At 53.2% G+C, this 13,207-nt stretch overlaps 1 protein-coding gene and 1 pseudogene across 12 annotated transcripts in view; one reads left to right on the plus strand and one right to left on the minus strand.

The window, feature by feature from the left end:
* Nucleotides 1-860: 860 nt before the first annotated feature.
* LOC109551062 (transcription and mRNA export factor ENY2 pseudogene) lies at nt 861-2,679 on the minus strand (annotated as a pseudogene).
* A 3,949-nt stretch (nt 2,680-6,628) lies between these two features.
* Nucleotides 6,629-13,207, plus strand: part of SSBP3 (single stranded DNA binding protein 3) — a 164,904-nt gene continuing 158,325 nt past the window's right edge. For 2 of the 12 annotated variants that reach the window (XM_033866239.2, XM_073789400.1), the window contains exons 1-4: nt 6,641-7,091; nt 8,110-8,182; nt 8,405-8,466; nt 11,030-11,114. In XM_033866239.2, coding sequence (XP_033722130.1) covers nt 7,036-7,091; nt 8,110-8,182; nt 8,405-8,466; nt 11,030-11,114 — 276 coding nt within the window. In that variant the 5' untranslated portion in view covers nt 6,641-7,035. Of the gene's footprint in view, nt 7,092-8,109; nt 8,183-8,404; nt 8,467-11,029; nt 11,115-13,207 lie in introns of those variants that run through there. The other 10 variants (XM_033866240.2, XM_033866255.2, XM_033866249.2 and 7 more) reach the window with 9 other exon arrangements.

Raw genomic sequence — 13,207 nt, forward strand, 5'->3', positions numbered from 1 at the left:
CCACACACATACACACACTGGGCTAGTTTAAATGCCTCCCACCATTTTTTTTTTTTTTTTTTGCCTGCGCTGGGTCTTCACTGCTGCTCTGCTGCTCGCAGTCTTTCTCTATGGGGAGCGGGGACTACTCTTCGTTGCGGTGCGCAGGCTTCTCATTGCAGTGGCTTCTTGTTGCCGAGCACGGGCTCTAGGTGCGCAGGCTTCAGTAGCCGTGGTGCGTGGGCTCAGTAGTTGTGGCGTGCGGGCTTTGCTGCTCCGTAGCGGGTGGGATCTTCCCCGACTAGGGATTGAACCCATGTCACTGCAGGCAGATTCTTAGCCACTGCGCCACCAGGGAAGCCCAAGTGAATTATTTTATTCAACATTTAAGACATTTTTATTGAGAACCTGTTCTAAAAGTGGGGATAAAACTCCCATGCATGCAAAACAAAAACAAAACTCCCATGCACAGTGCTTAAATTCTAATGAGGGAAATAGTAAGAAAAAAATAAACAAACATATGTCAGGTGGTAATGGTTGCTATGGAGAAAAATAGAACAGGATAAGGAGTGGGGACAGGAGCCATTCCACAGAGGTGCTTTAGGGAGGGTTCCAGTGATGTTTGATCAAGGACCTAGAGGCAGTAAAGGAATGAGGGAAGCCTTGATCTGGGGCAAAGTGTCCCAGGAAAAGGGAATAGCAGGGGCAAAGGTATGGCAGGTGAGTGAAAACAGAGACATGCTGGTCCAAGGCAGGGTGGAGGAGGCAGAGAGGAACCCTGTCACGGGACTGGACAGAGTTTTACTTTCAGAAATAAAACCACAAAACAACACAATCTCATTCAATCTTTTTTTTTAATTAATTAATTTATTTTTGGCTGCGTTGGGTCTTTGCTGCTGCGCGTGGACTTTCTCTAGTTGCAGAGAGCAGGGGCTACTTTTCGTTGCGGTGCGTGGGCTTCTCATTGCGGTGGCTTCTCTCATTGAGGAGCATGGGCTCTAGGCGCACGGGCTTCAGTAGGTGTGGCTCACAGGCTCAGTAGTTGTGGCTCGCGGGCTCTAGAGCTCAGGCTCAGTAGTTGTGGCGCACGGGCTTAGTTGTTCTGCATCATGTGGGATCTTCCCAGACCAGGGCTCGAACCCGTGTCCCCTGCATTGGCAGGCAGATTCTCAACCACTGCGCCACCAGGGAAGCCCTCTAATTCAATCTTAAAGGCTGGCATGCTGAGCAAGGGATGTTCTTATTCTTTGTAGGAGCTCCTTCTTTACACTGTCAGGTACCAGGGCTCTGCCTTTTGGTGTGATTTCAGCCACCAAGTCATCAACAGTAACGTGTTCTAGTCCTTTTTCTTTCATTACCTCTTTACAGTGTGCCTTCTACAGATCCTTCCAGCCACATTCAATTAATTTAGCTCTAGCAATTTTTTGACGTGTTCTCTTTCTCCAGTTTCTATCCACTTTTGGTTAATCGCTGCTATCATCTACTCATCTTTGTTCATTTTACTAACCACCATCACCGCGGGCGAGGGCTGTCCCTTCCCAGTGACAAAATGACCCTTGTCCTGATGACCGTTACCTACCACACTCTTCAGCTGCCCGGACCTAGACCCTCTATGGAGACTTCTCCTTGAGTTCATGAGAATGAACTCCAGGCTGGGGCACTCTGGACAGGAGGTGAGGGAGGTGTAGCAGGAACCAGGGAAGGGGCAGAGCGTCAGCGTCCTCGCCCTAGCCATCCCTGGCACGAACTTGCTTTGTATGTTTTTGTACTTCCCAGTCAGTGTCCCTGGCTCAGGGCTCAGCACATAGTAGGTACTTTCTAGACAGAACTAAACCCAACCAAGAAATTGCCTAAAACCCATTTTGCTACAAGGTGGCTCAGGACATCGGAAGGCATCATCAGAAGATGTAAAAACACATTTGATTCTAAACTTAAATCCTCTTCCTTCTTCCTGAGAACCTCTCTGTTTGCTGGCTCTGCTATGCTATAACATCAGGAGTAATCATCTTTTTCGAGTTACAAAATGTTACCCCAATTACTACCTCCTCAGAGCCTCCACACAACCTTCACAGTAGTGACTCTCCATTGTCCAGAGGTGTCAGAACCGTGGGCTCGGCCAACACTTACGGACAGCCCAGCAAAGGATTCCCCGTCAGTTCCCTCATTTAACATCCTCATTTCACCGACAGACTCAGAGACAGAATATCATCTGCCCAAGGTCCAGCAGCGAGGCCCTGAGCCAGGCTGAAGCCAAGTCTCCAGGCCCTGGATTTTGCACTCCTCCCATGGAAGCCCCCAATGCCCTTGAGGAAACTTCTGCTGAAACTGGGGCTGACCAGCCTGGGCCTGAGCCTCCCTGGGCAGAGTTACCCAAGGTATTGACCCGAGGTGCCTCCTCAAAATCCCAGGACCCAGCGGGCAGGAAGGGGATGGGCTGCGTGCTCAGCATCCATTCGAACGTCCCTGGGCGTGGTGTGGAGGACAGTGGGGCAGCCCCCAGACTCCCAGCAGCTGTGGGGAACACAGAAACAGAGCTGCAAACCAGGGAGAGGAAAAGGGATTCTCTGGCATCCTTGGCAAGCACAACCTCCTGGGTTGAGCCCATGGACCTGAAGCCTCATTCCTTTAAGTGCCACCTTCTGGAGGCCTGGCCCCCACCAACCTGATCCCAGAGCCCAGGATTTCTGCCCCCCAGTTTCTGGCACCTGAGTGAAGGAGTGGTCATCTTAGCCTAAACTTGTAATTCACCTCTCCTTCCCCTCTTCCACCCCACCTGCCTGTCCCTCCACATTCTGGTCACTCAGGTACTCACTTGTTCTGTTCCTTTCACCACTGTTGCTGTGCACTGGAGGTCCACAGGTGAATGATGATCATTCCCTGACCCGGAGGAGAGGTGCTCACATTCCCTTGGGGGAAATGCACACAGGACCACACCCATGCACAGAGGCCAACAGCAATAGGTCATGGTCAGGGAGAGGCAGAGGGGCCACCAGGGGATTCCTAGCCCAGACCAGGAGCCCAGAGATGGCTTCCTGGGAAGGCTTTCCCAGGCTGGATTTTAGAATATTAGAACTCTGTCACAGGAAGAGCCTTTAGGGCAGAGGATTTCACACCAGTGTAAGCAACATGGCGTAAGGATTTCTGCCTAGATTATTACCCAGTGCCTAGAACAGTGCTTGGTACATAGTAGATGCTCAATAAACATGTCCTAAAAGAAAAAAAAGGAAGGGAAGGAAAGAGGGAAGAAGGGAGGGAGGGAGGAATAGAGAGAGAGAGGGAGAGGAAGAAAGAATGAGTATAGGGTGGATGTGTAAAATAGCTTGGTGTATTCTGGGAACTGAAAGTACAGTAGTTGCAAGCTGCTATAGTTTAGGCTGTGGGGCTGAGCTGGGGGTGTGGCCTTATCTAATCTTATTGTTGTTGGTGTGCATTTCCTATTTCCTTACCCGTCCCAGAGCTACTTTGGGGATGAGCTCACTTTTTCCTTTCTTGTTCCCCGTAGCCTCTGGTGCGTACATGGAGTGCTAACTGCACACAGGTACTGAACCTGTGCTGGGTGCTGGAGACACACAGATGACTCAGAGTTAGTTCCTGCCCTCCCAGCCCCCCAACCACCTCTGGCTGGGGAGACAGACAGTAAACAAATGGCCACAACAATGGGCAGAATGAATGGAGAGCTATTCTGGAGGTTCAAGCAAAATGAGACCAAGCAGAGGGTTAGAGGGATGGGTTTTACTCCAGGAGTGAAAAGCCGGGAGGATTTTATGGAGGAGGCATTGGAGGGGATGCAAGCCTTAAAGAATGAGCAAAGAAGGGGGCTGGGGTGGGAGGCACTCCGGGCCAGAAGCTGTGGGGGTGGGGTGGGGAAGGTGGGGATTGGGGGATCCAGTGGGGAAAGATAGCCTGGGGGAATGGGTGGGGGACTTGGGGTAAGTGAAGAGAGAGTGATTGCGCCCAAATTTCCCAGGTTTGCCCGCCTATCATGTTAGTCCCTTGGCTTCTCCAGAGAAAGTGCCCTTCTGGGGTAGGGTGCTTGCTTCTGATCTGACCGCATTTTGGATCACTGTGCTAGCAACTGCACACCTAGCTGGGGCTGCTCAGTGGTCCTACTTCCTGGGAACCCATCAGCTCCCCTCTGTCCAGCAGGCTGGGAGGTTATGGCACCCTCCCTTCTCGCTCTGCCTGGGCCCTCCCACTATCTCTTTTAGGTCCACCATGAACCTACCAACATTCTGGGTCAAGCCCCAGCAAAGGGAAGACCACAAGGACAGAGAGCCTGGCACAGGTTCCCCAAATGCATGCCACACCTGCTTGGAAAGGAGGTGCTTGTCCTGTTTTCAGGGTGGGGTGTGGGGAAAGAAAACTATAGAAAGGAAATCTTAGCATCATAGAACATCAGACTCTCAAGAGATATTAAAGATCCCCCTTCCCATTTGACAGATGAGGAAAATGATGCACAAACAGATATACCTGTGTTGCAGCCCTAACTCTGACACAGCATGGCCAACTTGGTAGAGCTGTGATGCAGTAGGGCCAGAGAAGGGCAGTGTTTTCCTTGAGCTGGGACCTAACCCACACTCATGACACTCATAATTTGTGGGCCTTGCAGACCCAAGATGAGTCAGGCTTCTTGTGAGTCAGGCTGTTGACAAGCCATTCCTGGCCATTCCTAGCCCATCAAAAATAGAAGTCCAGGGGAAGGGTATGAGCAGGCCAATTTAATTAGTGTGGGCTCTAAGGTACCTTAAGTTAGCCCTATTAAATTAAAACGCCTGGGGGAAAAAAATAACTGTAATTATTTCCTTCTCTCCCCTATCGTTGTATTTCAACTCCCTCCCAACCTCCATGCTTCTCTCATTCACAAAACAACCTTTAAACTGGGAGCTAGCACAGACAACCAGAGACTAGGGTTCAGTTTTCCTTTTTCTGCCCCCTTCCCCTTCCAGCGCTAGGTCCCAACAGAGAACACAGCGCGTCCAGAAGCGGTGGTAGGGCCTGGCTATATTCTAATTTAGGGAGGCTGCTACACTGAGCAGAACATTATTCCAAAAATGCACCCAGAGTCTCCTTCCTGAACCAATGCAGATCCGTTTGCTGCGGGGCATTTCTTTTTAAAGCCCCTTTTTCTCTCTTCGACAAATCAAAATAAGCAAACTTTAATGGTAGTGAATTATACTTGATTTTGTTGAATCTAGTTCTGAGTTTTCCTACTTGAAACGTGTTTCCCCAGGACACTGACCTATCCTTTAATTGTTTGGTGCGAGGCATGTTAGGGGGAGGGGCGTTACTTGTTTATTGGAACAGCGCTGTTAAAAAAAAAAAAAAAATCAACCTAGGCTAACAGTTTCAAGGCTCCCCTAAAGATGTATCCAAACAGGCAGCCAATCAGCGCTTACACAGCTTTTTCTGCTTGACTCTTTTAAAGAGACAGTGCCGACAGTGTTTTATCACATTTAAAGAGAACCGCGCTCTAAAAACAGTCTGAAAATGGGGGAGTCTTCCCGTTTGGTTGGTTTCTCGTCTTAAAGAGTCTCTAATGAGGTACACTCAGTGTGTCCTCGGGTTCTCGCCGTGGGCAGAAAGGAGTCAGCAGCAAATAGCTGGGTCACTCTGCCAGCCCCCCCCTCAATTTCCCATTGTACACCTGGGTCACTGACAATGGAAGCTTCCCCTCCCCCCACGCCTGACTCTCGTCCCCCGCTCCCCAATTTAGCTCCGTTTATTTGAAGTTCGCAGATTTCTGTGGCGCGCATTCCGCGTAGCGGGGCGCCCAGGTGACGCCCCCCTACCCCGGAATGGCACCATCTCTCGTGGAGAAGCCGAGGGGCTAACTTGCTAGGGCGGGCAGACCTTGGAAATTTGGGAGCAATCACTCTCCGTTCTCTTAGCCAAAGTCCTCAGTCCCTTCCCCCAGGCTCCCCAAAGCAGTCCAAGGGCCATTTTCGCGCGACTCCACTTTGGGGTTTTCCAAAGTATTTTAATGATCTAGTAAAGGCGCAGCCTCGCGGCTCGGCGCCGGATCGAGCCGCCCAGTTCTCAGCGTGGAGCCCCGCGCCCGGCGCTCCGAAGCCAGACTGGGCGAGAGGGAGGACCGGGGGCGGGGCGGCCAAGGGGTGGACGGGTGGGAGTCTGGGGAGGGGGCCGAGGTCGGAGCCCAAGGGGAGGGCAGGCGAGGGGGAGGGGGAGATAAGGGCTGGGCCGGCGCAGGGCTGAGGCTGGGGGAGGTGAGGGGCAGATAAGGGAAAGGGACGTGGCGGGGGGGAGCCGACGGTGCTCCGCTCGGGGGTCCGCGCCCCCTCCCCTCAGACTACGCCGCAGCGCCACCCCCCCACTCCCCAGCGGTCCAAGCCGCGGAGAGCGCCCGTCGGACCCTCTTCTCGCGGTGGCCGGGGGACTAGATCTTCCCTGTCCCGATTCGTGTCCCCTCCCCACATCTAGAGAAAACGGAGGCTCGCGCCCCCGGCCCCCCCCACCCCGTTGGCCCGCAGGAGCAGGAATAGCGGCTCCTCGGTGGCGGCCGCAGCGGGGACTGCCGCGGTCGGGCGCTGACAGGGCGTCCCTCCCGGGCCGCCCCGGCCCCTCCCCCGCGCGCCTATTGGCCAAGGCGCATATCAATCACGGGACGTTGACGCCCGCCTTGCTCCCTCGCCCGGGTAGCCACGTTCGGTTGAGCTCCAAGTAGACCAGCGGCAGCGGCGGCGGCGGTGCCGGAGGCGCTGAGGGAGGCGCAGGCGGAGCCGGGCGGGCGCGCGAGCGAGCCAGTGGGCAGCCGGGCCGGCGGGAGAGCGGCGGCGGCGGCGGCACCGGCACCCCAGGCCGAGCCGGCGCGGGAGGAGTTCCAGGGCGATGGGGCCGCGGCCGGGGCTGACGCTTTGACAGCTGGAAAGAGCGCGGAGCCAGCGCCTGGGGGGGAGGGAGGGGAGCGCGGCGAAGAGAGCGCGAGCGAGCGAGCGAGCGAACGCCGGGGAGGGGGCCGGGAGCGAGGGGGCAGCTCGGGAGCAGCCGGAGCGGTAGCGGCGGCGGCGGCGAGGCTCGGCGCCCTCTTCTCTGCAAACCATGTTTGCCAAAGGCAAAGGCTCGGCGGTGCCCTCGGACGGGCAGGCTCGGGAAAAGTAAGCCCTATTTTCCAAGTGGCGGCCGCGCCGCTGCCGGGCTGCGGGCGGGTGGTGGGAGGCAGGTGGGCGGGCGGGGGCTGCTGAGCCCCGGGCCCCGGCGCCGCCTGCTTGGCCCCTTCCCGAGGCCGCGGCGGGCGGCGTGGGAGAGCCCATTGTTGGGAGCCGGCGGAGGTTGGGGTCTGGGGGCGCCGCCGGGGGAGGGGGCACTTGGTGGCCTTGGGGCGTGCCGGGCGCGGGGGCCCGCGGTGAGGGATGGACGAGGTCCCGCGAGCGAGCCTGGGCGCTCGCTCCAGCCGGGGCGCTCGCCGCGCTGACGGCACTTTGCCCACCGGGCGCGGGCAGGGGGCGCGTGGCTTCTGCAGCCCCGAAGGCTCCTTTTGTCCGCCCGCGGCGTGAGGAGTGCGTGCCGGGGGCTTTGTTCGGCCGAGAGCGCTCTCCCTTCCCTGCCCTTGGCCTCGCCGCCGGCCCCGCGCCCTCCGGGGCGCCGAGCTGGGCAGGGACGGCGGCGCCGGCTTGGCCCTAGGCTTGGGGGACAGTTGTTTTGGGGGGAGGTGGTGAGGGCGGCGCTTTACTGCCCTCTCCAGAGCTCGCGGAGCACTCCAGAGTCCAGGACTGAGTCTCCCCGGACTCTCAAACGTGGGGAGAGGGTGGGTCGGTGGCAAGGAGTGGATCGGGAAAAGGAGCGAGGCTCGGGGGATTGGGTTGCTTGCGAGTTTGAGAGACCTAGGTGGGTTTGGTCCCGACGCTACTTGGAAGTTCAAGTTCGGGGGCTGCTCTCCAGCCCTCGCGGCTTGAAGTAAACGCGTTTCCTCATACCCACCCCCTAACTGCTCGTACCCGTGGCCCCAGGCAGGACCGAGCTAGCTGCTCACCTCTGGTTGGGGCCACAATGGCACAGCACGGACAGGGTTGGAGGACAGGCTTGGAGGCCAACTGGCAAGGTCCAGGAGCGAGCGCCCGGTGTGGTCTGACGCTTTCTCTCTCTCTCTCTCTGTGCCTGCTACCCACTTTCCAGGTTAGCTTTATACGTCTACGAATATTTACTGCACGTAGGAGCACAGAAATCTGCACAGACCTTCTTGTCGGAGGTGAGTGGAACTCCCCCCATCATCCAGTTTCTTGACACCCCTCCTCCTCACTCTTCTTAAAGCCTTTGTTTTCTGGAGCAGCCACTGTGGCCACCATTTTGAATTTTTATCACCTTTTGGCATTTATTGTTAGTTGGTCTTCACAGCCTTTTGGCTCTGGGAAGCCCCTAGCCCACCCCTTCTCTCTGCTCCTCTAAGCTGTCTCTGCTCTCTCCTTTCTAGATTCGATGGGAAAAAAACATCACGTTGGGAGAACCGCCTGGGTTTTTGCACTCGTGGTGGTGGTAAGTTTGTGTGATAGTTTTGTGTGTGTGTGTTTGTTTTGTTCTGAGCCCCCGGCTTCAAGTGAACAAAGATGGGAGATCTGAGCGGGTCCCTCCATGCCTTAGTCCCCAGCGTTGCATAGAGCAGGGTGCCGTGGGGCCCTCAGGACTGGCAAATGAGGAGAAGGGCAGACGAGGTTGGTGCCTAAGTTTCTGCCTCCTCTTTGCCCACTGTTGAGAACCCTACTAATCGTGCCTGGTGTTTGCATGGAAACTGTACTTTTACATCTCACTCTGAGGCGCTGGGCATGGGCTTGAAAAAAAAACCTGCATGGGTTTTTGTCAATTCTGCACGTTGCTTTAATTAGAGGGAGTGGGGGTGGGGTGGGTGGAGGGGCACCAGGTCTGTTTTACAACTGGCCTACCCCTTCCTTTTTCTTCTGTGAGCTCAAAACCTTGAGAGAGAAATCCATGGGGACCTTTTCCAGGCACTCTGAGAAAGAGCAAGAAGGGACTGCCACTTCCTTTAAAGATACTGATTCAGACCTACTGGACCTCCCCCCTCCCCCCACTGCTCTAAGTATCCCTAAAACCACCAAGTTTCGTTTTACTGAGAATCTGGCAGAGGGCCTGTAGTTGGTAGATGGGGGCTCTCTCTTGTCTGTGACCCTCTCCCAGGCCCCTGGGCCCTGTTCGGGTGGGACCACCGCCGGTGTGCTCCCGGTTTGCAGCCCGCAGGAGGGAGGCTTAGGGTCAACGGGAAGGAGTTGCTGTGAGTGTAAGTCTTGGGTGTTTTGTGGGACCGATTGGTGGAGTCTTTGACATTCTTTTCAAAAGGAAAAGAGAGCGGAGTGGCTTTTGATATTTTGGTGAAGTTCAGGAAAACGGAGTGCCCTGTCTTGGGATCTTAGCGCGTTTACCTGACCGCCAGCTCACTGGGGTAACTATTTCAAGTGCCTTTGAAATGCATGGGGATGAAGTGTCTGTTCTAACTTGCACAGAGAAAATGAGGTTTTAATTGCTTTTGCCAACCTCGGAACTGCGGAGTTGGAGGCATTCGGTGTGGTGTAAGGATTCTGTCTGTAGGAGTGGGTGGTAGGTTTTCTGGGGTGGCTTTTGGAGAGGAGTGTGGGGCTGGAGCTGGCGGGTCTGTCCACCGTGGATTTTGCAGAAATTTAGACTTTTGAGTAAAAGTTACTCAGAAGGGACTGGAGAGTTTGTAGTGTTAGAAATCTTCAGTGTGTGGAGGAAGTTAGTCGGATGTGTGCAGCCTCAGAGCACAGAAAGAAATGTTCTCGAGCCTCCCTCTGCAGTCAGCAGAAGTCCCCGATTATCCTGTTCTATTCTTAATCCCCCGCAACTTCTCCAGCCTTATCTCAGCTCCGGGAACTAAGAGTGAGTCGTGCTGGGCGCAGGCAGTGGTGGCTCTGTGATTTGACACCGACCGTGGCTTTTGGGGTGGCAGGAAGTGGTGGAGCTGATCTGAAGAGGGCCAGGCTGCGTTCTTCACGCACCTGGAGTGAGGTGCTTGTCAGGTGACTGGCAGGGCTGGCTGTTTCTGATGGTGACAGGAGCACTGGTCTGGTAGTCAGACTTCCGCTCTGGTGCACGTTTTACCCTTCAAGCGGGTTCCTATCCCTGGGCCTTGGGCTCCCGACCTGGAGAGGGTTTTTAAGGCCCCTTTTTGGTAGCAGTAGCTACCGTGTGTTTGTATAGGGTTTTACTGGTTGACAGAGGATTTGTATGTCTGTTTTCACATAATGCAAAGTGTTGGGGTGACCATACAAGAATCATGGAGGGGGGTTAGGCAGGGAAATCCGCCCCCCTCCTTTTGCTGGACAGGTGGTTGTCTGAGGAGGGCTCTCTTTTCAACGTGAAAGAACGAGATACTTGGTTATCCATAACATAACCTTTGGTTAATTGATATAAGTTTTTTGGTGGGCAGGGGGGGAATGGTTTCTGTATGAGAACACCTTGGGGGAGGGCCTGGTTGAGAGTCGGGTGGGCTGGCAGGAGATGGGGATGTGGGCTCTGGGATGAAGAACCTGTAGATTCCCTTTATTGCCAGAGTCACCCAGTTTGCTGTGCATATGAGTCATAGTCCTGACTTTGACAATTTAACCTTTTTATGAAGTGCAGCCATTTTGGGTGGAGGTGGGGGGTGGTTACCGGAGCACCGAAGAGACAGGCATGGCTTCTCATCCAGATTCCTGTCTCCCATGTGGGCATCAGTGGGTGGGTTACCCTAACCTGCTGGAGCTTCAGTTGCCCCATGTATAACGTGGGGATAAAATCACCTACCTTACAGTGCTGTGGTAGTTACAAGCAGTGTCATGGGCGTGAGGCATCCAGCACATAGTAGGTGTCTGGTGGATGAGAGCTATTACTCTTACTACAAATGACAGGCTGTCAGAAGAGGTTGGGTCCATTTTGTTGTTAGGCTGAGTATGCCCAGTGAAGGCTGGGAAGGTGGGATTGAGCCTTGGGGAGACGTGGTGCTGTTAGCACCGTGCATTGTACACTTGCTGTTGGGCACACAAGTAATAATTAGTAACCTGATCTTATTTTATTTTTCAACTTGCAGCGTATTTTGGGACCTTTACTGTGCAGCTCCTGAAAGGCGAGACACTTGTGAACATTCAAGTGAAGCAAAAGCCTTTCATGATTACGTGAGTAACAAATTTTTAATCCTGGCGATAATTGCAGGGTTGGATAACTTGAACTTCTTTAGTACCAAAAGCAAATACACAGCCAACTGGCAGTGGTCTTTGTTTTCTCCTTGCCTTTCTTTTTGTCCTGCCCACCTCCCTGCTGCCCTCGCCCCGTACTCTCCTCCGGCAGCGGTCTGACTTGGTGAATGGTATTTCATAATGTTATAATCATGCAGAAGAGTGTAGATACCTATCTGGAGAGTTAAATGGTGTTATGCGGGGCTCAACCATGTGGGGTTTATGTTCTGATTGGGCAGTCACCTGGGAGGATGGTGGGGCTGAGCCTCTTCGGTGCTGGTTTATGAAGAAGTTGACCACAACCAAGAAAAATGAAAAGTAAATATGAAACTTGTGTTTTGGAGTAGAAGGTGTGTTTGAGTGAGAATTTGGTGAAATAGATTCTTAGGTTACTTTCCAGGGAGGGATCTTCCAAATTATGTTTTTGGAGGGAGGTGCGTGTGTCTGTTTATGGGGGGGGGCTTGTGTTGTCCATTAAGACAGTGTGTACTTTGAGGTCCTTGGCTGGTCCATAAACCTGTGTTGAAAATGTTCTTGTGAAGATAGTTTCATCACATTGTAGTGCTTTCTACTCTATCACTCATTCTCCTTGGATGAGTTTCTTAAGATTGTAAGAGAGGTGTCTGTCACATGTCCATATCCCACCAAGGTCCCCTTAAAAAAAAAAAATTGGACTACAGTTGGGGTGGAGTCGGACTTATGATCAGATGAAACAGGTTAGGATCTTCTGCGGGGGGATGGAAGGGGAAGTGTCCGAAGATCTTCCCAGCCTCCTTTGCTTCCTGTTGGTCTTGTAGAAGGTTAAGTGTGTGTGTGTGCCTGTATGTGTGCACATGCATGTGCACTTAAGAGGTCATTTATTGGATTTTGCACTTCTGCATGAGGTGGGAAGAAATGGTCCCAAAGCTCTAGGGCATGGAAGTTGGTTTTTTGAATGTCATCAGAGCCCACCCACTTGGCCGGGCCATCTGCATCCCCTGCATGCAGTTTGAAACTGGCCTGGGAGACCAGAACCCATTTGGTTGAGTTTCACAAGTGGTCAGATCCCATGCCACAAGTATCTTTCTGGTGAAAATTTCTCCTTGTAATATGAGGACTTAAGAGACTCCCCTGGGGGCTCCCTGGTTTTGAGAACATTCAGTGCGATGAAATTTTGCTATGACTGTAAGGCTAATACCCTTGGAGTGGAATGCTGAGGAAATTGACCAGTTCTTGTGCCCTCTCCAGGGTTGAAAAAGAGAAGCTGCTGAATGGTACTTATAGCCTGGTGAACTTTTAGTAGTACAAGGTGAGAGGGCTGGTTCACTTGTGATGTGGTTCTTCTGGGAAAATCGGTGGTGATGATCACAGGGTTTCCTGGGGTAGAGGCTAAGAGTTACGTTAGCCATATAAAAATAGTTGGGGAATTTGACTTTTCTACCTAGTAAAAAATTGTGTGTGTGTGTGTGTGTCTGTGTGTGTGTTTTAACCTGTGGATGGCCAATTCCTGTGTGGCCTGTATCTGACAGCTATGCAAAATGGTTTCATTTTAGAGTGGGGTGGGGGACGTACCTATTTCCAGTTACTGTCTTGATATAGGATGTCTGTGCTATGTTTCGGAGAAGTTAATAATTTTTAACTAAGTTTGGCTCTCTAGTACATAATGTGAGACTCTCTTTGGCAATTTGTGGTTTGGTCTGCCATCTTGGAACAGTACGGTGGTAGTGAAAGTTTACATGGGTTTTCTTTCAGTAATTTGCTGAGGAAGGGCAGCAGAATTGTGTAGAGATTGCTGAGGTTGATGTAGACATTTAGAAGAAGCTACCAAGAGCTGAAATCACAGTGCCTGAGGCCTAGGATTCACAGATCTTGGGATCAAAACCCTTTCTCCTGGATTGGGATCCACTTGGTGTCCTGTGGCCTGAGAGTCAGGTCATGTGAAAGGAGGGATGGAGTGATGAATGGGGATGGGTAGGGAACGTCTCTATTGTGAAGGAGTTAAGGGGGGGTGGGTATTGAGTTGCAGGGGTAAAGGAGAAGCAATGGGAAAATGA

Source organism: Tursiops truncatus, chromosome 1 (assembly GCF_011762595.2).
Source record: "Tursiops truncatus isolate mTurTru1 chromosome 1, mTurTru1.mat.Y, whole genome shotgun sequence".
NCBI lineage: Eukaryota > Metazoa > Chordata > Mammalia > Artiodactyla > Delphinidae > Tursiops > Tursiops truncatus.